Consider the following 27,974-nt stretch of genomic DNA (forward strand, 5'->3'; position numbering starts at 1 on the left):
TATCTCAAATCATTAAAATAAATCATTCCAAAGATTCATTTCTCAAAATTATATTCTGCCATGCAGGTTTGAAAGTTTATTGTGATGTGAATATTACGACTCAATGTTCCACTTAAATGTTCAATGTCTTGGTCAAAAAAAAAAAAAACCAACATAGTTTAAAATCAAATCTGGACGTAACGTATCATGGCATTACATCACAATAAACTTTTATTGTATATCGGAACTAAATCAAGGAATTACATTCAAGTTATAATATCATAATAATTCTTTTAGATCAATCAAGTTAACATATTTGTTTACTACTGGTATGGGTTTAAACTGGATCAAGAGTTTATATTGATTAAGCTATAGGTGACTCATCCTTAATCTGTACATGATTATGGAACACACAAATCATTAGCATTTATTTATTTATGTTCGTGCGTAGATTAAGTAGTTTACAGAACGATCCATGCGAAGCCGTAAACAAGATAAAACCTTTTGGGAGTTTGAAGAGGTCCGTGGACGCCCCTCGTCGAACGCCTCGCATCTCGGTCTCCTGCTATAATTGCCAGCCCTCTCTTCCCCTTGGGAGGAGAGCTCTCCTGGTATACGTGAGAAGTCACAAATCGATTACTCCATGGTGGAAAGCATCGATGCAAATGGGCGTTAGTTCTAACGATGATGAGAACATGAACCACCTTGACATGGTGATACTCCATGGTCTGGTCTTCTCTTGTTTTTTTTTTTATCTCTTCTTTTCAGAATTTCCGGAGATTATGCAATGGACGCGTGCATTTTTGTCGGTGGAGTAATCTGATGGATTTGATAGAACTTTCTTGGCACTGTTTCTTGATTTCTCTTTAGTTTGGGTCAGTGCTCTGCAGCCAAATTGGCTTGAACAGGGAGACAATGGTTCCAACATTTCTGAAGGTTATTCCCATCAAACATACAAGAGTTTCAGAAATATGAATCTATAGATAATAGCAATTGGCATTGCTCAACACAAAAAGTTCGACAGATTCTCCCTGACATAATGCAGTTCTTAACAAGACATCTAAATTATACAAGCTCCTGATATTGATAATCTATGTCAAAGATAAGAAAAAAGGGTCTGTGATACTCTTCGGTTGTTACTCGGTAAAAGCATATAAATTAGGACTGAATTCTCTCACTCAAATGTTGTAGTCATCATAAATGAATGAACCACACGGATCTATACACAGCAACAGTGAGTGATGGAGGTGGGAGAGGAAATGGCAATCCCCTTCGGGCACCCCTACTTAGACCATGCGACTGCATCGATCTCAGCTTGCGCACTTTTGTATAGTTCTAGTCTCTTGGCAAGGGCAGCTCTGCGCTCCATGATCGCTGGGTCCTCGTCCAACATCGATCCCAACTGCTTAGCCTGCACAATCCATAATTAACATTTATTTCTGTCTTTGCTTGTACATAATACAATACATAGTTTTTCCCAAATGATTACAATAGCACAAAGGATTAAGGCATAAGAAACTTTGGCGACTAAAATATGTACAAAATGCATCAATTCCTAAACATACAAGTTGATTTGTGGTTTATATACAAATCAAAACTTTCACTACATTCCTGCCCAAAGAACCAAATTCAAGTTGATGTCCAGTAACAGAATATATTAAGGTGGATCTGTTGTTCTGTCATTCGCAAACAAGATCAACCAACCATAGCTAATAAAGGCTAATTACTCAACAATCTATTGCAATCTGCTAATCTTATCCGTCTGTTCTCGCGGTGAAACAGCGCCCCAATCTGAATTTTGATAAGTATATTTTTTAATGGAAACATGCTCCAAATCAAGCCAGTCTTTTGGGTTGAAATAGATTGAATATGCAAATCATGACAGAAGCCAATAGACTATATATATAACAAAAATATGCTATTTATGCACCCCCAACAAAATCCCCCACCCCAACCATTAAAATGTTTGGATTTCCAATGGTGGATGCAATGCTTCAATCCAATCCTTTACCACCTCTTGTTCTCACTCTCCTATCACAAGCTTGCCGGATACAGCTGTCAGACTATATAGTATATGTTCTTGGATTGTGATCAAAGAAGAGGGTCCATCCCAGATCCCCACTGCACTTGCTCCTTGTGAGAAATGGTGGTCACAGAAACCAATCAATGTCTGCAAGTTCTATGATGATTTAGCTAATTTTACAAGAACCAAATCCCGTATCATCAGTATCTCCCCTCAAAATCATCAAATAATCAAGGACAGCCTAATATCTTACCACTCTTCCATACAAAACTTGAACAACTTCCAATTATACAGAACATATAGTTATCATATAGGAAAAAACTAGCAGTGGATCTTACTTAGAACAATTGATTAGTGTATGATCTTACCTCCTTTTTTCCCAACTCAGTAAGGAAATGATCAAGCAAGGAGCGTTTAGCCTCGCGAACTTGACAATATACAATAGACTTTGGAATGGAGTTCCGCAAGCTTGCACATACCATGTTGACATATGCCAGAACAGTTGTTCCTGTCATTCAAAAGAAATAAGTAGAATGTCACCCACTACATTCTAAAGCTTCAGACATCGTCTATTCAAATCAAAGGTCACAAGGATGCATCACATCAAATGAGTGCACCATTATATGAGACATCAGAAAGGCCCTTGGCTTCCTAGTTCTAGACCTAACCATACGAAGACTGACATAATCACAAGCAACTCAGACTGAAATAGACACAATTATGATTGGATATAGACTTAAAACAACTCACCTATGCGTCTGAGGTACGAGTCATTGTATCTATCAAAAATAGATTGTGCAGGATTTCCGCCTTTCTCAACATCCTGAGGAAGCTTTCGGAAGAAGTCTACAGTAAGGTAACTGCACTCCATATCCACTAGTTTAAGAGTTGCTTTTCGACTTTCTTCCCTCATTCTCTCCAATGATTCAAAAGCTGCATTGGCAACTTCAACTCGCAAGGTAGGGTATTGCTTCAGCTCCTGCAAAATATCAAGCAAGACAAATCATTTTGTTTCCTACAATAAGGATATTTGAATTTTTCTTAAAGAGAAAATATTGAACAAATTAACAAAATCTTAACTGTTCGACTTAACTAAGACTTGAACAACTCGGCAAAAGCTCAATGCTTCAACCTCTTGGATTCCTACCAATTATGACAAACAAAAATGTAATTACCAACAAAAGTTACCAGAAATGCCAAATTGTCTAATCGGCTGACACAGATTTGAATTGTGTCAGTTGTTAAAGGGTCATGGCTAGGGTCGAGTCCAATATGGACTCAACAAAGTTATTCCTTTCAATTTACTTTGATTAGCATTCAATTATCTTTTTTTATTGAGTTCTTTATGAGTTAGATTTTGTCATTTTGTTGGAATTTGAGTTGGACTGGATCAAAATTGTCAGTAAGTTTGCTCTGCTTAGGGGTTTATTTACTTGTTATATCGAGTTCCCGTTTCCCAAAGTTTGAGTGGATTTATTTTAATTGAATAGATTTTGTTCTAAGATTGTTAGTCCCGTTTTATGATTAATTTCAGCCTGATCACAAAAGACTTGTCAATTTTTTTTAGTCCAATTAGAGTCACTTTACATTGTGTGAGTTGCTGGTATGAGCTGCAGCATGAAAAATACCCCTGGCAAGAGTAGTGATGAGATAATAGGATGTTACCATGTATCTTTTTGTTGGAGTCCCTTGTCTAGGAAAATGATCTTCAATCTAGTATTTCCTATGATGTGGGATTTAATTAAATATAACTAAAGGTACCAGACATCAAATCCAGATATCTATTTGGACTCGAACCTTTCAATCCACACTCTGCAGCATAAAAATTCTGTAGCAAATTTCAGCTTTATCTCAACTGTTAAAAATCATGCAAGAGTCCATTGAATGGTGGAATAATTCAGGATATATGCTGAATAGATAACGAAGATATGATGGACATAAGTAAATATTGGATGAACTCCCCCCAGTGTTTTTTTTCCCCTCTAGAAGGTTAATTGTCTTGTATAGGGCTGATGTTTGGCATCTTGGTCATGTTTTTAATAGAAGTTGTCCTTTATTGGCCCCATGGCATAGTATAGTATTTTTCCTAATATTATATTCTACCTCATTTCCTTTCTCCTCTAGTCTAATCTTATAAGATCTCTCCATTAACTCTTAAGACTAACATAAGCAAAGTAGACATTTGTCATATCTTCCTTATCATCAAGAAGCAAATTATTCCACTAGTAAAAATATATTCTAGCAAATCAATAAGAGAGAAGATGATTCACAGAATGAAAGGAACTGTGAGTGGCACCACAAGTATCTAACATAAATAAATATTATAATATAAACTGCACGAAATGGGCAAGCAGAACTAACTGGAGTTTCATTGATAGCCTTGTGAACAAGATCCTTCAATATAGCATGAACCTGGAAACAGGTAATAAGAGAATTATATCAACAAATTCACAAATTATATTAATAACAGTTCAAAATAATAGGATAGATGTGTTGAAGTCAATCAAAGGGCCAATCAGATGGAAGAACAATAGAACAGTCTCATAGATATCAAAAGACAATAAGCACTTGAATAAGAATCAAGTAAGACCTGCAATAAGCATCATAAAAGCGAATAATCGAAGTGATACCACTCAAATGAGAGTATGAATTCCTGATGTAATACTACACTTTGTGATAAACTAAAGAGACATTCATAAGCAGCAGTTTGTCTGTACTGAAGAAGACAGACCAATGTTCTTTTATTTAAGCTGATTTTGGCTGATGTGCAGAAATATTGCAGTTGCAAAGAAGAAGAAAATGTAACAGTGAAACTACAATGAAAACAGGCAAAGATAATACAGTTGAAATATCGCTTGTCAGGAATTAGCATCTTTACAGTTTGGAACAGAACAGAATGTAAAACCCATACTAAAAGCAGAAAAGCCTCTTTTGCCTGATTCCTTGATACATTTCTCTATCAGTTCAAATTTTCCATAATTTTGCCGCAGCAAATTATGCTGCCACAGTTTTCTCAATTTTCTCAACGAAGTAAATGTTATTCTACTATTTTGTGCAAGTTAGCCAACAGAATTACAAATCTTCTGTTATTGACTTCATATATCAGCAAAAACCAGCTTGTCTTTGGCAGCTCATACAAAATGGCCCTCTGTTATTCAGATATGACCATACAACCTAGACAAGCCTAGCCTAACTTCATGTTTGAACTGTATGGCACAAAGATACTACCCTAACATAGAAACTCATATTTACATTGAACCTGTATAAAAATGTAAACTAAAGAGGCTTCAACAAGCACCAAACCTACCATACAAGAGAAAAGGAAAAAAAAATACATTGACAAACAATTTTCTCAATAACCATAAGTCCATAACACACGAATTTAAAATGATGAACCAGAATCAATTTTCAACATCAGCAAGAAGTAATGATCCTTGACCAGAGATTAGCTAAAAACTCGATGATACGGAAGGAACAGCAGAATTATGCTTATAGGGGCAATTTATTTTCTGTAGTCATTATCAAAAGACACATAATAGTTTGCATTGAACTTTTGTGATTTCAGGGAGAATTCATATAAAGGATATTTTTTTTATGAATAAAAAATAACTCCTTATTTAACAATCAGTACTAATTATATCAAAGATGCGACAATTTCCTTTTTCAAGCTTGATCCTTGCCATCTGTTCATAATCCACATGATCTGCCTTAGTAAAAATATTCATAGGAACATACTGAGAGCTCTAAAGTCACACCTTCATATTCAAACTAAGGTAGAACTAACAATAATCTCACTTAGTGTAACATTATAACTGTGGTCAAATTTAATAGAACCAAATATCTTCTTCACAAATATATTATGAACTAAAGAAAACTGAAAGAAAAGACAATTTTTTAAGGAAATTACCAAATGACAATCGTATTTTAAATATTCTTACTGCTAACTCAGCAAAAATAATGATATGTGCCTCAAATGTATAAAGCCTCCTTTTTCAGCATCTTAACTGCAACAGAATTAGCAAATAATACCAGGAGATTCCCCTATCACCACCAAAAATGAATGCCAAGATGGAGCAAAAAAAAAAAAAACACTCCGACCAAAGAACTAAAAAAACATGAATACAGAAATAAGAAAGTGTCCTTCAGTGCTTAATAAGAGAAAATTAAATCTCTGGAAATAGTGACAAACAAATTGCCTACCGCATCAACAGATGCATCAGCAGGACCTCTGATAGAAACCAATGAAGATTCAATGAGACGACGATATCCTTGTTCAGGAGCGATTAAGTGAGGTTGGTATCCATCAGCTTCAGTGATAAGTTTTCTCACATTCTCCATGGATAGATGCTTGTCAAATTGCAACCTTTTCAGAGCTGCAGGGAGTTGAGCATCAAAAACATTGTAAACTTTTTCACCACCAGGTCGCCTGCAGAGAGTACCACATTTTAATGGCGAAAACAAAAAAGCATGCTTATGCAATAATAGAACAAAGGAAATATATAATAGAATCATCAAAACACCTTGCAACTTCACAGTCCCCAAAAGGCTAGACCATTATTGTCATCAGCAGGAAAACTGGTTCATCATATCATAAAAGAAAAACTATTCCTTCTATCAAGCTATCTCGGCACAGTATCAGATATGTGTCTTCACAAAGGGTGTTGCAAGTTTCAGTATGGCTATAAATTTGCCTATTTTGTTGCCATCTCCATGCATAACAATTTTTTTCACTGGGGGTAATTCATAAATGCTTTAAAAAACATACACCCCTTTAGAATTCCAAATATCATAGTTGCCCTTATAATGAAAGTTCTTTGACATGTGCCCAATTAATTCATATAAGCCCATGATATGTGAAATTTTGAAAGGATTTTCATGATGATGGCATGCAACAAATTTCTCAAACTGCAATCAGGTCATGGTTGGAAATCCTATAAATCATTCAGACCAGTTTGGACAAAACAAAATATATTGAGAATCACAGATCAAACAATGTGGCCAACAAAAAAGTTACAAAATCCAAAAAAAATCATAATAGAAACTAAAATGTTAAGAAAATCATAAAATCGAAACTAATGGGCCTCACCCAACTAAAGTGGATTTGGTAAAAACAAGGCTTGTCATATTGTGGTGTACTGCTCGATACGAGTAGTATGTATTAGTCCGACAAGGTATGGGTGGTACATACCAGTTTGTCGGTACGCTCTACCATACTGTGTCGGTACATCGGTATGATTCGATACATACCATACCAACGGCTGGTTGGTACATAGGTACGAACCGATAAAGCAAACCATGAGTAAAAGAGTCAAGTACATGTAGCAAAAGTCCTTCCCAAAAGATTATCTTATTTTCACAAACATCATCATCTCAACCACATCTACCGGTCCCAAAGGTCAGATCTGTGGGACGGACACATAGGATGAGAAAGTTGCTTGAAGGATCTTTGGTGAAGTATCCTCAAAAATTAAACCAGAATAAAGATACACATAACAAACAAAATCACAAAATAGACACTCTCACTCATCCCCTAGTCCTAACACTCCTTATCATTTTCTTTCTCACTCTATTTTAACAAAAGCAAAATAGTGCAGAAACTACTCCCATTTTGTCCTCTATTTTTCCTCTCATTTTGTCCTCTCATTTTCTTTCTCACCTCTTTTGCCCTCTATTTTTCCTCTACCAGCAACAACCAAGGATCTTCAAAGCTCTGGTTTGAGTGATATTAAAGACCAAAAGAGAAACACGGTTGGTTTAAGGATAAGAACAAGGCTCCTGAAGACAGCAAATGGGGAAAAGAAAAGAAAATTGGAAACAGCCAGACAAGTTAGTAAATTTTATAAAAGTAACTATGACAGTAGCAACATAGGGATAGCAGACAAGAACACATGAAATTGCACCTTATTTTTTCAAACATGTCTAACAATGTTGTTAGAGATAAAGCTTCATGGTGCATTGAGCTTCATTTGCAAGATAATATATGCAAGCACAACATTAGCATATACAATTAGTCGACACAGCTTTAAATATATGAAATAAATTCATACACTTTCTGTGAGTTATTGTCATGATAAAGGACCCATAACTCACGCTGAACTAAAGCAATTGTTTGCTTCTCAGGTTTTGACTAAAGGTTTAAGATACACATCATGTTGTATCTATTTGCATAGATCTTAATGATCGCCTATCCTACCTAAACATTTGTAATTTCCATAGAATGCTCCAGTACAATTATGTATTGAAGATTAACATGTTGAAATTACAAGGTTTCAGAATTCTCCAACATTAAAATATTGGATCTTATCTCAAATTCCACTAAATTGGCTTTGATAATTTTTATTTGTGACAGATTACACTATAAAAAATTGCAAGCTTAAATCTAAAAGGAAATTGTTAATTGCAAGGTTTTGAGGACTTGAACAACCGATTTTACAAGCAAAATGTGCAGTATACTTGGCCTATGAAAATGCAAGAAGTAAAACCATCTTTGTTAGAAGCTTGATTTCACGTGTTCGACCACAGGAGCAAGAATGAAGCAGTTTATACAGATTAATAAATTATAAATATATACATGATTGTAAAATAAGCATTTGTTAAAGTATACACTAAAATACATACACGCCATCGAGATGTTCCTTGTAAATTTGGTCAAAGATACGGCAAATTTCCACAATTGCATATAGCTTGCCCTGCACATATGAGCAAAATAATTATCTCAGGGATCCAGACTAACATACTAAATACAACTATATAAAAAGGCAGATATTAGATATCTATGATATCTCCAGCTTGAATTCCCTTCAACTATGAAAGAGAATTTAACTAAGAAAAGAAGAGTAGATGCAGCTCACCTTCTTGACTTATTTAGAGAGTCAATATGAAAGAACATAAGCCTAACTTGTTAAAGCAAGATACATAACAAACAGCACAATGAGGTTGATGATTTTCAGACTTAACAGCAAATGGGCTTCAAGTTCAACAATCAATGACAACCAAATTAAAACTAGTGAACAGGTGCCAGTATCTAAGTACACACGTTTTATAAGTTAAAAGTGTGCTTCACACCACTGTTGTATGAGAATAGTCAAACATCTTTGTCAGAAAAAAAAGAATATTCAAATATCTAACAGTTCATCCCCAGAAGCTAGTGAACAATCATAAATTAAGTCTCAAATGTCAGCAATCAGGGACACTCACAACTAAAAGCAACAACAAAAGAATCATGCTTAAGAAAATCACATTTGATAAAAGTAAGATATGTCTAGCATATCTCAAGATCCCAAGCTGACAGAAGAAAATCACTTTACATGGCACTCTTCATCTACAAAACAGTGCATAAAATATTTTGCTTCATTTATGAGTAGACAAATGCTAAATTAGTAGACTTACTCCAGCATCCGCAGCAATAGGTTTCCCAAGACGATTTAGTTCACCTTCAAGTTCAGCAATAGTCTTATTTATGAGAGACTGGATGCCTGGAATTCGAGATTTGATTACTTGTTCCAGATGCTGCAAAAGGCAACACGATTTTCAATTCTCTTAACAAGGGCTATTAATTCAAAAACCAAAATCCAATGAACAAGTTCCATTCTGCTTCTTTCTCAAAAAGGATCAAACAAAGAGTCCAAGAATACACAAGCGGTGATACCTTTGAGAGAATCTTCCCTAAATGCTCTGAACCCATCCTGTGAGCTAGATGCTTGTATTCTGGTGTATTTGCAAAATATTCTCTTTCTCTCCGCCTAGCAGCAATCATGTCCACGTTCTTGTTAATATCAGCTTGAGAGCGATTAACAATGCCAATCCAAGGGTACTGCAGACGATATGATTTTCCTTCCAATATCTAGAAGAATAATGAATCAGATTCTGGTAAAAGCATAAAGCATACAAACAAGAAAAAATGGCATGTTTATGTCAAAAGCTTCAAGCATCAAAAACAGACATTGAAATTACTAAATCAAAGTATAATTGTTAATAAAAATGAAAGAGTACATACTGGAAGTCACCATTCACTGATTAGAAGCAAAATACATTTCTGTCCTAGATCGGCAAAAACTAAAAAGGAAAAGTATTAAATTATAATATACATGATTAACGCATATAACAAGAAGATATATATCATAGCAAAATGTAGGCTACTAAGGCTAGAAGAAAGACGATTCTGCAAGTAGACTACAACATTCTATGATTCTAATGACAAAAGGTGAACCATTATCTTGTGTCTACAACAACAATAACAAATTGTAATGTTTCAATTATTTTGGGTAGATTACATGGATATTTTCTTGTAATTGAGCTTTAATACAATATCTCTAGCAGTGTTTTTAAAAGCACTAAGCACAAAAAAAAAACACCAAGGTCCCAAGGTGCCTAAGGTGCTAGGCGCTCGCCTAAGCACCAACCCAAGCGAAGCAAAACACTCTAGAATATTAAAATTTTAAAAAATATATTATGATTAATAAATATGATCATAAAAGTAAAAATATCACAATATGGTTTCTACCGATGGAGACCTAGGCTAAACAGGCTTCTAACCAGTGCTAAACAGTTCTAAAGAATGGATCAATATGGTGCTACATGGTTCTAACTTGTGCTATAGAGTTCTAAAAAGTGGATCAATATGGTGCTAATCAATTATTACCAATGGCAAACAGTTCTAAATAGGGAACTGAAAAGAGGAGTAACCGGCTACTGTGGAGGAAGGTGGGGGAAGGAGAGGGCGACAGACGAAGGCAATGACGATAGACAGCTATGAATGTAGGTGGCGAACGTAGGGTTTCACTTCGGGTTTGTCTCACCGGGTAAAACGCGGGCGAAGAAATTAACTCACATCATCTAATCATGGTAATAATGATTCTCCTCTAAACATGTTCTTATCATCTTAAATGATCTTGTATGGCAATAATGACTCACATCATCTATAATATTGAATGTTTAGTTAAAAAAGAGTGTTCAGATCTCTTTTTATTATTCCTAGTAAACTCTTCATAAGTCTGTCTCTATCTATCCTAACATCATTAATCCTAATTGACTCACATCAAGTAGTCATGGCATCAATAAGTCTCCTTTAAACATGTTCGTATCATCTTGAATGATTCTCTCATAAATTGTCCTTTATATTGGGAAACCTATTTTTTTTTGAATTAAAAATAGTTCATATCACCTTTTTTGAAGTGATAGACTAGGATACGATTGCTGATTCATTCCTAGTTGTATTACCGTATTTGTGTACATGTGCTAGTTGTATATTTCCTATATTAGCACCAAGATTTATTTAGGTTGCTCTTTTCTTTCTTTCTTTTTTTTTTTCTTATTCGACTATATGTACTTCATCCTGTATAAAAACAGGAGATAGAAATGAGAAAACTCTCTCTTCTATTGTCTTGTTCACGGAGTTGACCTTATAACTTTCTTATAATTTTTTTCTTTTAACAAGGGAACACAATGGCCACACAAAACACTTTTAATTACTTTATGAACAAATATCTAATCATTTCTTAGTGTAGCCTAAGTAAATGGATTTTGGCTACACCAAACAAAAGGGAGTATAAAAAAGTAACTGCAGATAGGCATATTTGAGAGAAAATCATAACAATAATGCAGAAAAATGTATAAATTGAACAACAATGCTTCATAGAATAAAAAACAAACATACATAAAAAGTATCTCCTGGACTGACAATAAAAAAAACTAAAAGTTAACCATACAACTAGCGACAGACTAAAAGTAATGGAGAACATATTACTTCCAGTGTCATATAACCAGCAACAGACTAATAATTAAAGTGGAAAAGAAGTGCCCTCAAAAGAAAACAGCTTACATCGACAGCATCAGTGCCCTTGTCCATAAGATCAATCTTAGTAAGTACACCAAAAGTCCTTTCACCTAGATTGAAAGTGCAAAAACATAAGATCAAATACAGATAGTACAACGATACCATTAATTGAAAGAGGCATGATGCGACACATTTTTTATTCACTATCTGAACAGTTATGGCAGTTTCCGTGTCGAATCTCATTCATATATTCACTTGAGTGACATTTTGAAAAATGTTGTATGCTTATTAGAGGCCCCTTTCAGACAAATTTCCAATTTAGTGAAAAAGTGGCATTTTAAAGATAAAAATGTAGTAAATTTAAAGAAAATAGAATTCACAAAATTAAGTTCTGATCACTACTTTTCTCCAAGACATACCCTTAGGGTCTACTTCACGGGACATCTTAATAGCATCAGATGTGGCAAGGTCCTGATTGGCTGGTGAAATGGCAAGAATTATACAATTTGGCTGTAAATCAAAGAAAAAGAATCAACATTTGATTATAATCTAAATGACCTGGCCAACAAATAGGATATCTTTCATTGTTCAGGAAACAAATAATAATTTCAGAAGAATAACCTTTTCAATATATGAGCGAACCATATTCTCAATTTCGGCAACAACGCTATCAGGTTGGCCCTCTGCAAAATTGACAATCAAGTAAGTTTGCCGCACATGCATATTAAAAAAACATAATTTCACAAGTATATACATAAAATGCAATTTTAGCATAAAAAAGGGCAAGTAAATTACCAACAGCCACCTTTGTGAGACCAGGAAGATCAATGAGTGTCAGGTTCACAACTGTCAAATTTTGAAGCATTAGTATTAATGTAGAAAAGGTTAAACTCTAAATTCAGAGAAGCACCAGGTTTTGTCACCTCAAAATATATGGAAGTGGCCAACACATGACATATAAACCTAAATAAATGTGAATAACCCGAACATCCTAGCAAGAGATTACTCTCTCTTATCAACATGCAGTTGGTAACGATTAAAATACAGACTCTGATAAAATTAAAGTAGCTTTGAGCTAATAAGGTAACCATCTAAGTGACTCATTTTTAATTATTTGCTTCCAAAACAAAAGCTAAAAGATGGATTCACTTTTCATTTGTAATTTCTAAAATTATAATCATATAATATCAAAAGTTGCATATCTTTTGCCTATATCACATTAAAAAATGTATCCTTTTATGTCTTATTTTCCTAGCTATTTTCTTCTTTTTTTGAAAATTTTTAATTGTTTAATTACTAAACTTGAAATTTCCAACACAGTTGACCCATTGCACTTCAGCTCTTGACTGAAAGCAAAACCAAGACAAAAAACTTCATACCTCGCTGAATAACATCTTTCTAATTTAAATAGTATGAATGAGATAGAATATAATCCCTTTCCCAAATATATGTTGAATTCCTTTCTGATTAATATGTCATGTAATGAAAGGCACACTCTCACAGTTATTATTAGCGTTCACAAGGCACAGTCCACCAATAGTTATGGTCCAATAATCAGAGTTCTAGATTGTATGAAAATTAAACCGTATGGCAAAACAATTAAGGTTGTGCAAATGAAATTCCAGCAAGGTACATGAGCCTCAATGCTAACACAAAAGTAGTTTACAAGTTATAGACTTCCTGAATGTAAAAAACATATTAATCTGTTGCCTTTACAAATATGTGAAGTCATGTGTATTTTTGTTTAACACTAACAAAAACATGAATAAAGTTCAAAAGAACTATCACAAGTTTATAAAAAAGTTCTCTAGCCTTCAGCCCCATTGTCTCACCATTAGGAGAATAAATACTCAGATGGATCGGAACAGGGGAAATTTGCTTGGTACGACCAGTTTCTCTGTCAGTTTCATCTTGAATCTCCTTCCGAACAAGAGCTGCATTGAAAATGATTAAAAAGTGCATCTTAGTACAATAACAATCATAAACAGAGCGCCATAAAAATTTGCATCGCATAGCCAGACATCAGCATCAGTATTAAAAAGAAAATACAACAGTGACAGGTATGGCCAAATAAATTTTATTATAGAAACAATGGATTCATGTGACAACAAGGTCGCCACCACAGAATGGTGCAGAATGGCAGGCTACTAGTCAGAATTCTGATCACGTGAGGAAACATATGTTAGAAAACTAGAGCTGTATGAAACATGCAAGATGCATGTCTAACAACATGGGCTTGGATCAAGACAGATCGATGCCCAATAAACATTCATGAAAACTTATCATATTAAAGTAAACACTAAAGAATTAAAAAAAAAAAGAATTGCACTGATATCAATACAATCAACCTTTACTAACTGCAGTTCACTATGAATGAACAATAATTTTAGTATGCTTATTTGACTAATTATTTGCAAAGGATCATAGCCTAGCAAGCAATAGTCGACAGGATACAAAGGTTGGGATGAAGCAAGGATGTTTGTGAGAATGATGGAGCTACACATGAAGGGCACTTCATCTTTTCAATAACTATTCTATCGACAGGCAAGATTACCAAAATCTGTGAACCTCTTCCTTGGAAGGTGCATGAACTCAGCATATTCTCTCTCTCCATCAATCTTATGTAGCTGGAGTACAAGCGGGCGTCTAGTAACAATTCCTGTTAAATTCAAAGGCAACATTTAATCAGTAATTGACTACCAAATTAACGTCGTATGAAATTATCTATTAAATAAATTTAGAGTCTAATATGTTACCTGAACCCCTTGGTAGGAAGTCCTTCCCAACTATGCTTTCCAGTACTGAAGACTTGCCAGAGCTCTAATAACACATACTCACATCATGAAATATAGTACCCACACTTCAATGCATTGTTAAGAAGTTCTATAACACTATAATGCATCATGACATATTGAATAAGTACATGCACACTTTATCATAGAACGAATTAGTCAATTTTGTCTTAACTTCGACCTTTAATGAAAGACATACAAGAAAAAGATTGTCGGGTAAGAGAAGCATCATATTAAGACGTCTGATGATAGGAGATGGAAAGAAGAACTAAGCAATTCAAACAAGCAACGCCTGGCATCCTGACACAAGTGGACAACCACAGAGTTCTTTCTGGAGAATAAAGTTAGCCTGGAAAAATTAACCAAAATCAACTTCACATATGATGTTGTCGAATGGGAGGTACTTAGTTTTCTTGCTTTCATTTTTGGTTTTTGCACCAGAAAAAGATTGCATGACTTTCTTAACCACACTATTTTCAACCTATTATAAACGACAATATCTTGTGAATGCTAATTACTGGTTCTTTTGATTAAGTTTGCAGCAAATCAATGGCACTCCCAAGAAGATATCAAGAATAATCATGTAACCAAGTTAAATTCGAAAGGCAACAAACATAACGTCAGATTGGAAGGAGCAAAATGAAAATAAACCATGAACCTAAAAGAAAAAGAAGAATAAAGGGACTTCAATCGTGCCAAAAGATCGGGGTCCATGATCCATTCTTTCAAAGATTGATGAGCACCAAAAAGAAAGGAAATGAAGAAACTTCAATCATGACAAAAAATCAAAGTCTAAGATCCATTCTTTAAAGTTAAAGTCATCAGAGAACCCATTCTTTAAAGTTAAAGTCATCAAAGAACCCACAACAAGAACGAAGGTTAGGTCTGTTCACCCAACTCTGTGAATTCCCCTCTACAATAACAAAGATCTCCCACCAAAAAGGAGGAGACCTAGGACTCATAAAGGAGAACATCTGAATTCACAGAAAGGGGAAGTGAAACGACAAGATCCTAAACGGAAGGCAAAAGGTAGTACCAAAAGGCAGCAAGATCCGATAGATGATTACCTGTCCACCGACGACGGCAATCGTCGGCAGCGAGTCCCAGAGCGTCGGGAGGGCGCTCTCCTCCCCATGGTCGCCTAGAGCTGTGCAAGCCCTCTGCAGCCTATTGACCAGCGAAATCAAGCTCTCCATGCCGCCTCACGATCAGATTCCCTCCCTAACAAAAGCCAAGAAATCAAGAACCTCAAGATCACTCCGATTCCGACCAAACCAACCCAGGAATCGGAGAAACCGAGAGAGAGAGAGAGAGAGAGGGCGGGGACGAGTCAGGAGATCGGAGAGGAAGGCGAAGGGACGATCGAGGAAAGCGATTCGAACCCAGCCGCGGATGTTGCAATGACTGTTTCGTGGCGGTGGTAAAGACGGACGCAGTCGTTTGAAGACTCGGAGAGGAGCGGGTTCGGATGATCTGGACCGTCCGACGAAGGCGGCCTCTTCTCCGCCCTTGGATCGGAGGGCCGTAAGCGCGTTTGGATCCATTTCACCGTCGAGTCCACCATCCGTCAATTGGCCGTCGGATTCGGGTCAGTGGTCGACTCCGATTTGAATTTTTTTGAATCGATAGCAGTTATTGGGGAACAGCTGGTGGTCCACCGATGGTCTCCTCCAATGTTGCTGCGACTCGGGTTCAAATTCGTGTAAATATTATGGACGTCATTTTGATATAATATTTTTTTTTCTTTTTTTCAAATTTAAAAAATCGTAATAAATATGCTAATTGGAGAGGATTGGTATATAAAAATCATTTTTTATATACCAATCTCCATAGCACAAGATGTAAATAAAATCGTTTTTTGAATTAATAGAAAGTCATTTTATTTTTGGAAAAGAAAAAGAAAAATAATGCAAATAATATTGCGGCTGTGGCTGTCTGTATGTCTACATGCACAATCGTTATATGATTAGTATCCAAAGAGCGAGGCTGAGAATAATACATGCGAGAGGAGGAATTAAGCATTCAACCAATTTTGGCTTGCTATGACGTGATAGTTCATATTATCATACAACATGATACGAGTAACTTACAGCCAAACAAATGCCATCTTGTAAGACTCGCAGGTAATCTGATTGTGGATAGTATGCAATTGCTTGTATATACTGTAAATGACTTATAAACACTTACTTCAACCTTGTTCAAAATCCAGACACATGAATCCTTCTCTGCGTTCAATAGACACAACTGTGCACTGTGAATAAAAGTCAGATGTCAAAACAATCGCTTAGTATCCTAATGAGAAAACATGTCTCTGTCCGAGCACAACAGAAAACTGGCAATGATGTTGGTGAAATGCATGCGATAGATTAGACAATCAAAAAGAGTATAAAAATTTCACCAGTACAAATATCATATACATCAGATGATCAAATTTGACATACAATGATGAAATAATATACATCCTCATAACACATGTATGACATCTCTTCCTCCAAATCCATATAAAATATCTGCTAAGGTAGCTACTTCTGGTTAACTATGGATAAAGAATCATCAGCCATCCTCACATATAGGGCTTAAATACCAGATCTTGTGCTAGTCTAGCTGATGATATATGCCAACAAGGGCAACAAATAATGGACCTTAAAGAGAAAAAGCAAGGACACCTTTAACTATAGTACCTCTCTAATGATAGAAGCATGATTATTCACAAATAGACAAGACATCTAACTGAAGAATCATATCAGCTGGGCCTATGCCAATTCTGTATCAAGCTTTGAATTAGTAATCTTTCTTCATCCGCTAAAGAACTAATGCTATTTGGAAATAACGTGCTTTGCATTAACAGTTGTAAGAGATCCATAAGTAGGGTGCTTTCCATTAGCAATTTTAGGCGATCCATAAATACGATACTTTCCATTGGTAGTCTTAGGTGATCCATGAGTAGGGTGCTTTCCATTGGTAGTCTCAGACAATCCACAAGTAGGGTGCTTCCAGCTAGCAGTGTGAACCAATCCATAAGCAGGATGCTTTCCATTAGCAATTTTAGGTGACTCATAAGCGGTGTGCTTTCCATTAGTTATCTTAAACGGCCCATAAGTAGGATACTTTCCGTTAGCAGTCTCAGACGATCGCTTCTCATTAGCAGTCTCAATCGATCCATTAATACTTTCAGATGATCCATAACCTAATTGATTTCCGTTAGTAGTCTCAGGTGATCCGTATCCCCATGGATTTTTGCTAGCCCAGTTCCATTGATCTCGACACATCTCTTCTATCCCATACTTTGCCCTGCACAAAAGCCATCATCAGCCACTTGGACAAGAAGCTGGTCATAGTAAACTAACTTTAGACAATAGCTTTCAAAATGCCATTCAATTTCAGAAGAAAAAAGGTTTTGTTGCAACCAGAAGATAAGAAGTTAACTGACAGAAACAATGTAGAACTAATTTATGAGCATTTTCAGTACACTCAGGCATGTAATGGAGAATAATTTTGGATGAACTGAGGCATTTAATGGTAAAAGTATGCCACTCCATACCTCCAATGTAGCTCCTTCTCTGCTTTGGTGGTGGAAGCATAAACAACTTCAGCATCACCAGGCCGCCTTCCAGCCATGACCAAAGGGATTTTCTGAAAGGTTCTTAGAGGTCAGAAAATAAGGAAGACGAAGTGAAGGTAGAAACTGGGTATTAAATAATTGATATGGAATATAATAGAAGACAAACAGTAGCACCTTCCCAGAAGCCTTTTCAAATGCTGCCACCATTTCCAATACAGATGTTCCCTTTCCAGTTCCCAAGTTATAGACTTCACAACCTGCATCTTGTAAAGAGACTTCAATCACAACACAGAAAGTGCCGTCTTGATTAGCTATTAGAAGTTAACAGATGCATCATTTATGGTGATCACATCCATTGCTGGACTTTTTTTTGGAAACAATTCAATAGTTGGACAAAAAGAATGAAACAAAAAAACAGGTCATCAATTGTTATATTTACCTGCATAACAACTACAAAGCATCAAAAGACAAAGATACTAGTACATACTATTGCACATCCCATGCTGATCAAATTTGGGCACAATCAGAGGTGCACGCCTGGGAGTAACATGAGCTGATTCATGTAGGTGCACTGTCCTGAACTAAAGCACATCATGTGCTAACACATCATCTTGCCTTTGATATTTATATGCATGGCACGCGAGACCAGCAGACTTTTGCATGCATTCTCAAAACTTAGAAAAACCTGTTTATTTTTAGCTGCTTAAAACTTAAATTTACACACTGTAATAAGGAAAGAAGAATGAAACCTTTGCTACATCATCATGCCAGATCCATTGTCCTAATAGCTGAAAATGTTTTAATCAGCTTATCATCCATATGCTTCCGAGTTAGTATTCTTCTATCTTAACCCCATCTAGGGGCATGTTCAGATTATTGACCAATCAGATTCTCGCTGCAGTTAGCTTTCCGACAATGCCGGTCACTAAGTTAATCAAAGAGCTCGTGTATACAATCCTAGGCCCATATAACATTTTTAGATATCACCTTCCATTCTAATGTGACCAACATTACATGCATGCTCAAAAAGCCAAAATCTTCCTAATGCACAGCCAAATTAACCACATGCCTTTTTGTAAGGTCAGATTTTGAAGGGAGCCTACTCAATGAAGTGTCTTCACACAGCCAACTTATTTGACATGATCAAAATTCAAAAACAACTGGAATGATGATACTTTTGCACAAGGATTGAAATATCGTACCATACCGGAGTTTCGATATTTGCTCAGTACGGTACGATACTGTATACCGAGCGGTATACCGTTCGATATACCGCTTGGTATATATATATATATATATATATATATATATATATATATATCGACGACATCGCCTCTCTCTTTTCCCAGGCGGGGCGACGTCGTCTCGTTTATATATATATATAAATTAATAAATATATATTTATATATAAAAGATTATATATATATTTATATTATTTTTTTTATAAAAGGCGACGTCGCATCGCCTCGTTTATATATATATAAATACATATATATATATATATATATATAAGATTATATATATTTATATATAAATATTCTTATAAAAGGTGACGTCGCCGAAAAAGACGACGCGACATCGCCTTTTATAAATAAATAAATATATATATATATATAAATATATATTTCGTTCCGTCCGATAACAGGTGGTCCGTGTACCAGTCAACTGATGGCATAATATGCAATTTCGAATAATACCGTCCGGTACGGGTGGTACGTATCGGTCCGACAGCATACCGATACGCGAACCGCCCGCTACCAGACGAAACGTGTTACAGTGCTATAGTAAGAGGAAGAAATATTTAAAACCGCTCGGTAATAGTAATATAGTGCTCGAACGGTCAAATTGACCATTGGAACCCTTTCTCATAGTATTTATACCCTTCTTCTCCCCTATTTCACTCTATTACATTCTTATACTCTCTTAAACTATCTCAAACTCTTTTTTTCTCATATTTATGCTTTCCTAAATTCTACAAAATAACGATTTATGAATTGAATCGAGGTTAATTTGAAAAGATTAAGAGGAAGAACTTTCTAACCAAAAGGTATGTTTACATAAGGACAATCCATAATGGACTGAAATATGAACCTTAGACAAGATATTCTTCAAAGCCTGAAAAAGATATGTGATACTATTCTTACCTAATTTACATTGATTTTGCTAAACTTATGCTATTACTATATTTATTTCTAACTTAAAAACCCTATCCTAACTTTTTTTTTTTTTTTTCAAATATTTTCGGAGGGTTTTACACCTAAATTAGGTGTACCGCTCAGTACGCCCTCGTGTACCGCTTGGTACGTCCTGGCGTACCGCTCGGTACATGGTACCATACCGTACCAAGCCAATCTGGAAACACTGGTACAGTATGGTATTGTATACCTTGGCTGACGGATCGGTACGTACCATCCGGTACTATTCGAAATTACATACCTTGCTTTTACAGTCTTGGAGGAACCAAGTCAATTAGATTTAGCTAAGAACTAGCTACTATCAAAATTCATGCTAGAAAAGAAGAGGTCAAATAGAACTGGCTGCTATCAAAATTCATGTTTGCAGGAATTTTAGATATGTTTTTATTTATTTTTTACATTAACAATCAATTAAACTTTAGGTCAATGTAGATAATTTACACTTAAAAATATAGGTTATGGGTCCATTCCTTTCTATGATACTTCTCCAAGAGGGATGGATCCATATTGACTTTTTTTCCAATCAATGGGTTCACGTCCTTACCTCCCTCCTTTTTTCTGCTCTTAACATTTCATTCAAAATTAAATAACAGGACACACAATGATAAATACACTTGGGATATTATGGCTTGTTGTTGTAGTACAATGATAAATACTAGTAACAAAAAATGGCTTTCATAATTCATTATTTTGATACTATGTCAATGTTTAACAATGCTAAACTAGATTATATAAGTTTATGTGGGACGTGCAAAATGCATAGATTCTTAGCCAAACAAAAAAAATATGAGTTATTAAACTTATTAAGCCAACGACAAAGTACTAACATCATGAAATTAAGTGCTATTAATACACACCTACACAAGAGCCTTCAAAGAGCTTCTGCAGGGCTGAAATATGTCCATCTGCTAAATCAACAACATGGATATAATCCCTTACCTGGAATCAGAATGATGTCCATAAATAACAGAAAATGTTATTAAAAAAAAGATAATTAAACAGAAGAAACTTTCTGCACACAGAAATTAGCAGATTGCAAGGCAGACAGAAGACTGAGCAAAATAAACATTTTATAGATATTTAACAGGAAATCGAGAAAATTATTAGTATGCTACATGCACCCATCAGAGTATATAGCAACACAAGTAAACAAAAATGATTATAAGCAAAAAAGAATAAGAGATGATGTGCTCGTGAAAAAATAAAGGTAAAAAATAGTTTCATGAATGTGTTATTAGCCCTCTAAGCTTCCTATTGAAATTGCAAAAAAACCTGATAGCATTAGGAAAAAGTGTGTTCCAACACAACCTATTGTGACTGCATAGACATTTAGGACAGTTATCAATAGCATTAGGACACACGACATTGATTAACTTAACAAGTGTTTAATTTTGGAGCAAAATTTATGTAACATATATCATAACCTATTTATAGCTTCCAAAACAATGTTATGGTGTTACAGGCGTGCTGCATCCTAATCATTCTCAAACACCAATCATTTATATCTGCTTGAAAATACTAATGCCCTCATGCGTATGCCTAAAGGCTAGATATGCCAAAATTAAAACTGATGTTTCCACTTTCCAGAAAAAGATAATTAAATGAAAGCTTGAAGCACTATACAAGATTGCGTCTTAAAGACCAGTACCCCTGTGCCATCTTTGGTTGAATAGTCATTTCCATATACTGTGAGGGCAGGTCTCCTTCCAACAGCTACTTGCTGTACAAAAGGCATGAGGTTATTGGGAATTCCACAAGGATCTTCACCAATGTATCCACTGGAATGAGCTCCAACAGGATTGAAATATCTTAATAGAATCATATCCCAATCACTGTCACCTTGACAGATATCACGACAGATATCTTCAGTCATAAGCTGCAATGAAAATTGCAAGAATAATTAATTCAGACAGGGGGTGCATAAAATAGGAAACCGAGAGGCAAAGATGAAAAAGAAACCTTGGTCCGTCCATATGGATTCATTGCACATAGAGGAAAGTCTTCTGTACAGGGTACTTCCTTGGGCCACCCATAAACAGTGGCTGATGACGAAAAAACTAGCTGAAAAGTATAAGATATCAGGCATCCATATGGTTCTTCTGTTCAAAATAGTCCAGAATAATGTTGCACATGCAGTATTTAGGATGAAATTCATATATGTAAAATAGATGAAACAATCTTTAAAACCTGAATTTAGGAAGTAAACACAATGGTAAGTCAAAACTTCCAACTCAACTTATATTAGTATTTTATGGAGAACTTCAACAAAGAACACTAAAACTTTAAAGTTGTTATAGGTGGTCGTCAATACACTCAAGCTACAACCATCTAGCTTCCTGACATCTCTAAGGGTCACAGTCGAAGTGACTGCTCAAGCACCTAGATAGAGCCTAGCCCCCATCGTGCTTTTTCTCCTTGGGTGGCTGATTATGTAATGCAAGAATATGTTACTAAAGGGTCAGAATGAGGTCAACATGTACAAAATAAAATGTTATAGATCAGTTACATATAAAGTAGCTGTTCTACATACTCATGTGACAAATAATAACAATGAATGCATTGTTTTGGTTAAGTTTATGAATATTATTAGACGTAACAAACAATATTATATCTTAATTATGATGCTTATTACTATGCTTCTATTTGTACTTCTGCTTTTGTTTACGTTAGTATCTTTAGATGCATACACCAACAAAGTACCTGTAAATGATGCTTAGGAAAGGATTCCTATGAACTCTGAGGATCACAGAAGGAACTAGTTATGTGGTTGGAGCTTCAAAGATTAAAAACTTAATTCCAAATAATTTATTATAATAATTAAGCAAGAGAAATACAGATGATCATATGTTACCTCAGAACTTATCTTCATACATGTTAGTACATACTATTATAAAAGAACACAACATCTGCACTATATTTAAATGTTATATTCTGGTTGAATGTATATCAAGGCCTTCCACTTGGTCTTTTAAGGGGTCATCACTTATAAGCACCTAGGAACCTTGACAGTTTTAACCAACTTGCAGGAAATGACTCCATTTGGGAAGAGAAGGCAAATGAATAATAAAGTATAGGACAAATGGAACATTAAGCAAAAGTAGCATTATTTTAAATAATAATGTGAAAATTGGTACTTTTGATCGATCACTTCTATCTATGGGAAAATTATGAAAAAAAAATTAATTATTGACTTCAAGAATGAGGCATCTAGCGGGATAAAATTTCTCTTAATGACATCCTAGGATAGCTAGATATGTACCCCACAAAACCAATTGATAATCTCAGATTTGCTTCAGAAAGTTATAAATTCAAGTCATTAATAACAGATATTTATTAAATAAATATTGAACTAAATGCTGCTAATGCTTGGTAAAGGTTAGTTTGATGCACATGATTGTAAAAGGCTATCTAATTTTTTTTTTCATAATGCGCTTCTATGAGCCTGCATGCCAAATATATAGTAGACCACAGTCACCACACTACCTTTTTACATCCGTTTGCAGCCATTACTTCAAAGAGATTTATGGTACCAATGAGGTTGTTGTTATAATAAAGTAAAGGATTTTTAACACTTTCACCAACAGCCTTTAGTCCAGCAAAGTGAATAACAGCATCAAACCTGCAGAGCCAATTCTGATCATGTAATTAAAAATCTTAAAGGATAGCACAAATAATTATAGAATATCAGTAATGGATCTTCGAATTGGAAAAGTCTTTTGGCACAAAAGAAAACAGTAAGCAATTAGAGATCTAACTTGTATGCATATTTCGCTTGATGACATAAAATCTCTGTGTTTCTTTATCTTTCAATATAAAATTATTGTTTAAAGAACCGTGAGTGCCTTATTCAGGTACATATCAGCAACCACGTTTAAGCAAAACCAGAGAGCCATCAACATTTATGTACCAACCAGTAAGCAATTAGAGATCTAAGTTGTATGCATATTTCGCTTGATGACATAAAATCTCTGTGTTTCTTTATCTTTCAATATAAAATTATTGTTTAAAGAACCGTGAATGCCTTATTCAGGTACATATCAGCAACCATGTTTAAGCAAAACCAGATAGCTATCAACATTTATGTACCAACCATGACATTTCATCAGCACTCATCATTTGTAATATGTGGTTGTATATCAGCTATTTCAAGACTTTGATAAACTAAGACAAATTATTAATAATGGGAAGGAAAAGCCAATTATACAAAATAACAAGCTTAAATAATTATTAACTGTAGGATGAGCCTGCATTAAGTTACCTCCAGTTCACCAAATAGAATTCAGTAAACAGCTTATACACAATCAACTTATACACAAAGATAATGCACCCAATTGACCAAGAAGTAACCATGATTTTAAGGACAAGACTATGACTCTTCCATAGTCACAATGAAATACCTAATTTTCCTCTCTTGCTTGACCAATTACCGAACTCCCACAACCATTATAAAATGAAAAAATAAAATAAAATCCAAAAAATGCAACTCATCATGGAGAAAACGGGAGGGAACAAAATCTTTAATGTTATTAAGGCATCCCAAACAGCCATCAGTTGTGAGATCACCAGAAGAGAAGGTGAGTTGGATATTCTAAAAAGAAGATAAGAGTATGCTGCGTAGTTCTTTACTTTCATGAAATTCCAAAGTTAATATAATATACATGAATATATAAAAACCTATCTATACAATTCGGAATAGAGAAAGTAAAGGGAAATTTTTATGAAACATAATAGTGAACAAATGATAACAATGTTCACAACGAAAGAACCTTACTTGGTTGAAGAAAAAACTGATTCCAATGCTTCTCGGTCTCGAAGATCAACCTGCAGCAGTACAGATGTATTCAGAAATGGAATCCATATATTGGATCTTGCTGTTTTCATTATCAATCATCAGAACCAGGATAACAGGAATTTGACAGCAACCAATCATGCATGCCTGTCGAAGCATATTCCTGATGAAGTTTTGTTACTCGTTTATTTCTTAGCTATTCAAATGTTAGATTCTGCAACTTATGAAGATAATCAAAGAGTTTAGTTTGTGTAGACGACAGGGTTCTAACATGGACCAGGATTCCAGTCAAGAAAGGATATTCAATTATCAACAAGAATGCAGCATGTACTCAACATCATGATACAAAGATCATGGTTAACATTTGTTCAAAGAAAAAAAACACTATGTCAAGTATAGAAACCAGTAATATGGGAAGAAGTAAAGCTGGTTGATCTTCTGATGTCAAACTATATCTGCAGGCTGCAGGTAATGCTTTCAAGTTAATAAATTTGTACTCTTTATAAGAAATGACCAATATTGTCATTCAATGAAAACTTATTACCAGTAAGCATGGTTGTTCTGGACAGAAGAATCCTATGTTTGAGAAAGTTATTGATAGTGCTCTGTGCACTTATATGTACAACAATGTATCTTTATAGTTAAAAATTGCAACAATTGGGATGTCAGGAATTATTAAATGTCGCTTTATACCTCACATGTTTTGCCTATATCCTGCAGCAGCAACAGAGATTAAAACAGATAATAAACTGTAAATAGGGGGAACTGCAAATGCTTGTGACGGCAACATGTATGCCTAAAGGTAAATAAATGCTGAGTCAGACCAATAATTTTACCATGCTGAAATTCTCAGGGAAATTTGTCAAACATAACCGTTTGGACGATTCTGGCAATTGGTATTACCAGTTTATGATTCTTATAAGATTTGGTAGCAATTTCCAGGTTCTTAGATTCCACATAAGGGTCGACAATACGGTGGTCTGGCATCTAATATTTGACCGTTTACCTAATTTGATGACAGAGATGTCGCGTTCTAGATACACGGTCTAGCATCTAAAAACTTGCCTGTTTCCCTAATTTGATGAAAGAGATATCATGACGCACGAACAAGCACCATTCAAGAAACCCTAAACTATAAGTCCAGAGTGAACCCAAAATTGCATAATAATTAGGATCTAAAAATTAACGGTCACAATCTGGAAGCGGAAGCAATCTTCCAATTCATAATGCCAGGAATATACGACAAACGCAATATGACGTTCGCGAGACGGTGGAAGGAGGAGCGCAAACGGGAACCGTATCATCTCAAACGAGAACCAGACCGAAAAAAATATAATCTTGGCAATCAAGAAATAGTTCCCAACTCAGGCATCGAACAAACCATCCCAACACTTTTAAGAACCCCAAATCTGGATCTAATATACCGAGTCAGATCAGTACCCGATGGAAGGCGAGGTTCTTGCCGAACTCCCCCGCGAGATCCCTGACCCGCTCGACGGCAACCTCCGAGGAGTTGTTGAGGCTGTCCAACACGACGGCCCGGAAGCCCCCTTTGAGGAGCTGCAGCACCGTGTGGCTGCCGATGTACCCGGCGCCACCGGTGACCAAAATGGTACGCGCGACGGCCGGCGGCGAAGGCATTGGATCGACGGAACGACGAAGGCGGACAGCGGAATCCTCGAGATCCAGGGAGAGGCACGCGGGGCGAGTGGGAGAGGAGAGAGGAGGAGAGACGGAGGTTTGTAATTGGGATCCGGGAACGAGGGAGGGAGGTATATATGCCCGCGGGTGATCCCTAACCGCCATGGTCACCGAGCATGGGCTGTCCGCGAACACCCCAGGAAGCGTCAACAGGAGAAAGGTATTCCCGTTCCTACTTCCTCCCCCAGCGGGAATTCATCGCATTTCGCCATTATTAAGATATGGAGCGGCGCACGTGGCGCCATGCGAGTGGCCGACTGCGGTATTTTTACAGCTCGTTTCTCGCCAACGGTCGGGACGACAGGAGCGCGGCTCAGCTGTCCGGTCCCAGACAGGGCATAGCTTTCTCAGCCGCGTGGGACCACGAGGTCGGCGTCGTGAGAACGAGCGAGGGTGGACGCTCGGACCACACACACCGAGTCAGACCCGATTCGTCTCAACTCGGTACCGAGTCAAAGGCGTCCCGCTCCCTCGGGGAAATAGCTGACGACGCGTGTTAACGAAACGTGTTGTGGCTCACGTATTTGACGAAATGCCGACGTCGTTGTGGCGGTGGTGGAGTTGACGGAGGAGAGGACGTCGCATAAGGGGGGGACAGTGGGGAAGGACCGCCAGGCGCAGCCGGGGGCTACCCAAAGCCGTGTAGCGGAAGGCGAGCGAAGAGCATCGACACAGCCGCACACGCCGGCCGATTCTTCGATGGAAAGGTAGCCATCACATGCGGTCGGCTCTCAGGACCTCGAACGGGCCCGTGGATCATTGATTCAGATGCATCTCAAAGTACGTCACAGGGAACCACCAAGAAACGATGGGTGGCTGCATTCCCTGGGCACATCACATCCACTGTTCTGATCTGGCACGGTTCGTAGAAGACAGTTTTTAGAGCTGGAGATGAGGGACCAGCCGAAGGGAGAAAGAACTCCCCGTGACGACACTCGAGGAAAAAGCAGAAGGTTAAAGAGATGGTACGGAGCGTCGCGTGCGTGAGACTCGGACTTGCCATCGGCACACGTTCGCGCCCGGTCAGATACCCGAGAGAGGTTCCATAGGCGTAGATTTGGCTCACATGTCATGGAGAAGTTTCGGCACGAGTTGTTATGATGGGGATAAATCAACTGGAGCGGATCTAAGTAGGGAGAAGCGTTGACTTGTAGACGA

The 27,974-nt window shown here is 36.4% G+C and overlaps 2 protein-coding genes across 2 annotated transcripts; both read right to left on the reverse strand.

Annotated features, from left to right (window-relative positions):
• Positions 1–940: 940 nt before the first annotated feature.
• LOC103989151 (dynamin-related protein 5A) lies at positions 941–15,980 on the reverse strand. The gene is made up of 16 exons (XM_009407920.3): positions 15,637–15,980; positions 14,534–14,597; positions 14,332–14,436; positions 13,610–13,711; positions 12,573–12,623; positions 12,399–12,460; positions 12,197–12,287; positions 11,823–11,887; positions 9,651–9,845; positions 9,392–9,511; positions 8,621–8,691; positions 6,203–6,428; positions 4,364–4,414; positions 2,753–2,981; positions 2,371–2,510; positions 941–1,390 (listed from the first exon to the last, which is right to left on the reverse strand). The coding sequence occupies exons 1-16, from the start codon at positions 15,763–15,765 to the stop codon at positions 1,262–1,264; spliced, it is 1,830 nt and encodes a 609-aa protein (XP_009406195.1). The 5' UTR covers positions 15,766–15,980; the 3' UTR covers positions 941–1,261.
• Positions 15,981–16,953: 973 nt separating this feature from the next.
• Positions 16,954–27,014, reverse strand: LOC135615458 (UDP-glucose 4-epimerase GEPI48-like). Its single transcript, XM_065113971.1, has 9 exons — positions 26,556–27,014; positions 25,098–25,147; positions 23,810–23,945; positions 22,286–22,387; positions 21,975–22,202; positions 21,184–21,265; positions 18,306–18,388; positions 18,111–18,202; positions 16,954–17,860 (listed from the first exon to the last, which is right to left on the reverse strand). Exons 1-9 carry the CDS (start codon positions 26,919–26,921, stop codon positions 17,386–17,388), a joined length of 1,614 nt encoding a protein of 537 aa, XP_064970043.1. The 5' UTR covers positions 26,922–27,014; the 3' UTR covers positions 16,954–17,385.
• Positions 27,015–27,974: the final 960 nt, after the last annotated feature.

This window comes from Musa acuminata, chromosome BXJ2-6 (assembly GCF_036884655.1).
Source record: "Musa acuminata AAA Group cultivar baxijiao chromosome BXJ2-6, Cavendish_Baxijiao_AAA, whole genome shotgun sequence".
In the NCBI taxonomy this organism is placed as follows: Eukaryota; Viridiplantae; Streptophyta; class Magnoliopsida; order Zingiberales; family Musaceae; genus Musa; species Musa acuminata.

Excerpts from the sequence above, each read along its gene's own strand:
- LOC135615458 (XM_065113971.1), bottom strand. The coding sequence starts at position 26,921 with ATGGCGGTTAGGGATCACCCGCGGGCATATATACCTCCCTCCCTCGTT. Across the intron at positions 25,148-26,555 it reads AGAACCTCGCCTTCCATCGG|GTTGATCTTCGAGACCGAGA; the intron begins GTACTGATCTGA and ends GTACTGCTGCAG. Across the intron at positions 23,946-25,097 it reads TCAGTTTTTTCTTCAACCAA|GTTTGATGCTGTTATTCACT; the intron begins GTAAGGTTCTTT and ends TTGGCTCTGCAG.
- LOC103989151 (XM_009407920.3), bottom strand. The coding sequence starts at position 15,765 with ATGGAGAGCTTGATTTCGCTGGTCAATAGGCTGCAGAGGGCTTGCACA. Across the intron at positions 14,598-15,636 it reads TTGCCGTCGTCGGTGGACAG|AGCTCTGGCAAGTCTTCAGT; the intron begins GTAATCATCTAT and ends ATGTGTTATTAG. Across the intron at positions 9,846-11,822 it reads AGGGCACTGATGCTGTCGAT|ATATTGGAAGGAAAATCATA; the intron begins GTAAGCTGTTTT and ends TTATTCTTCTAG.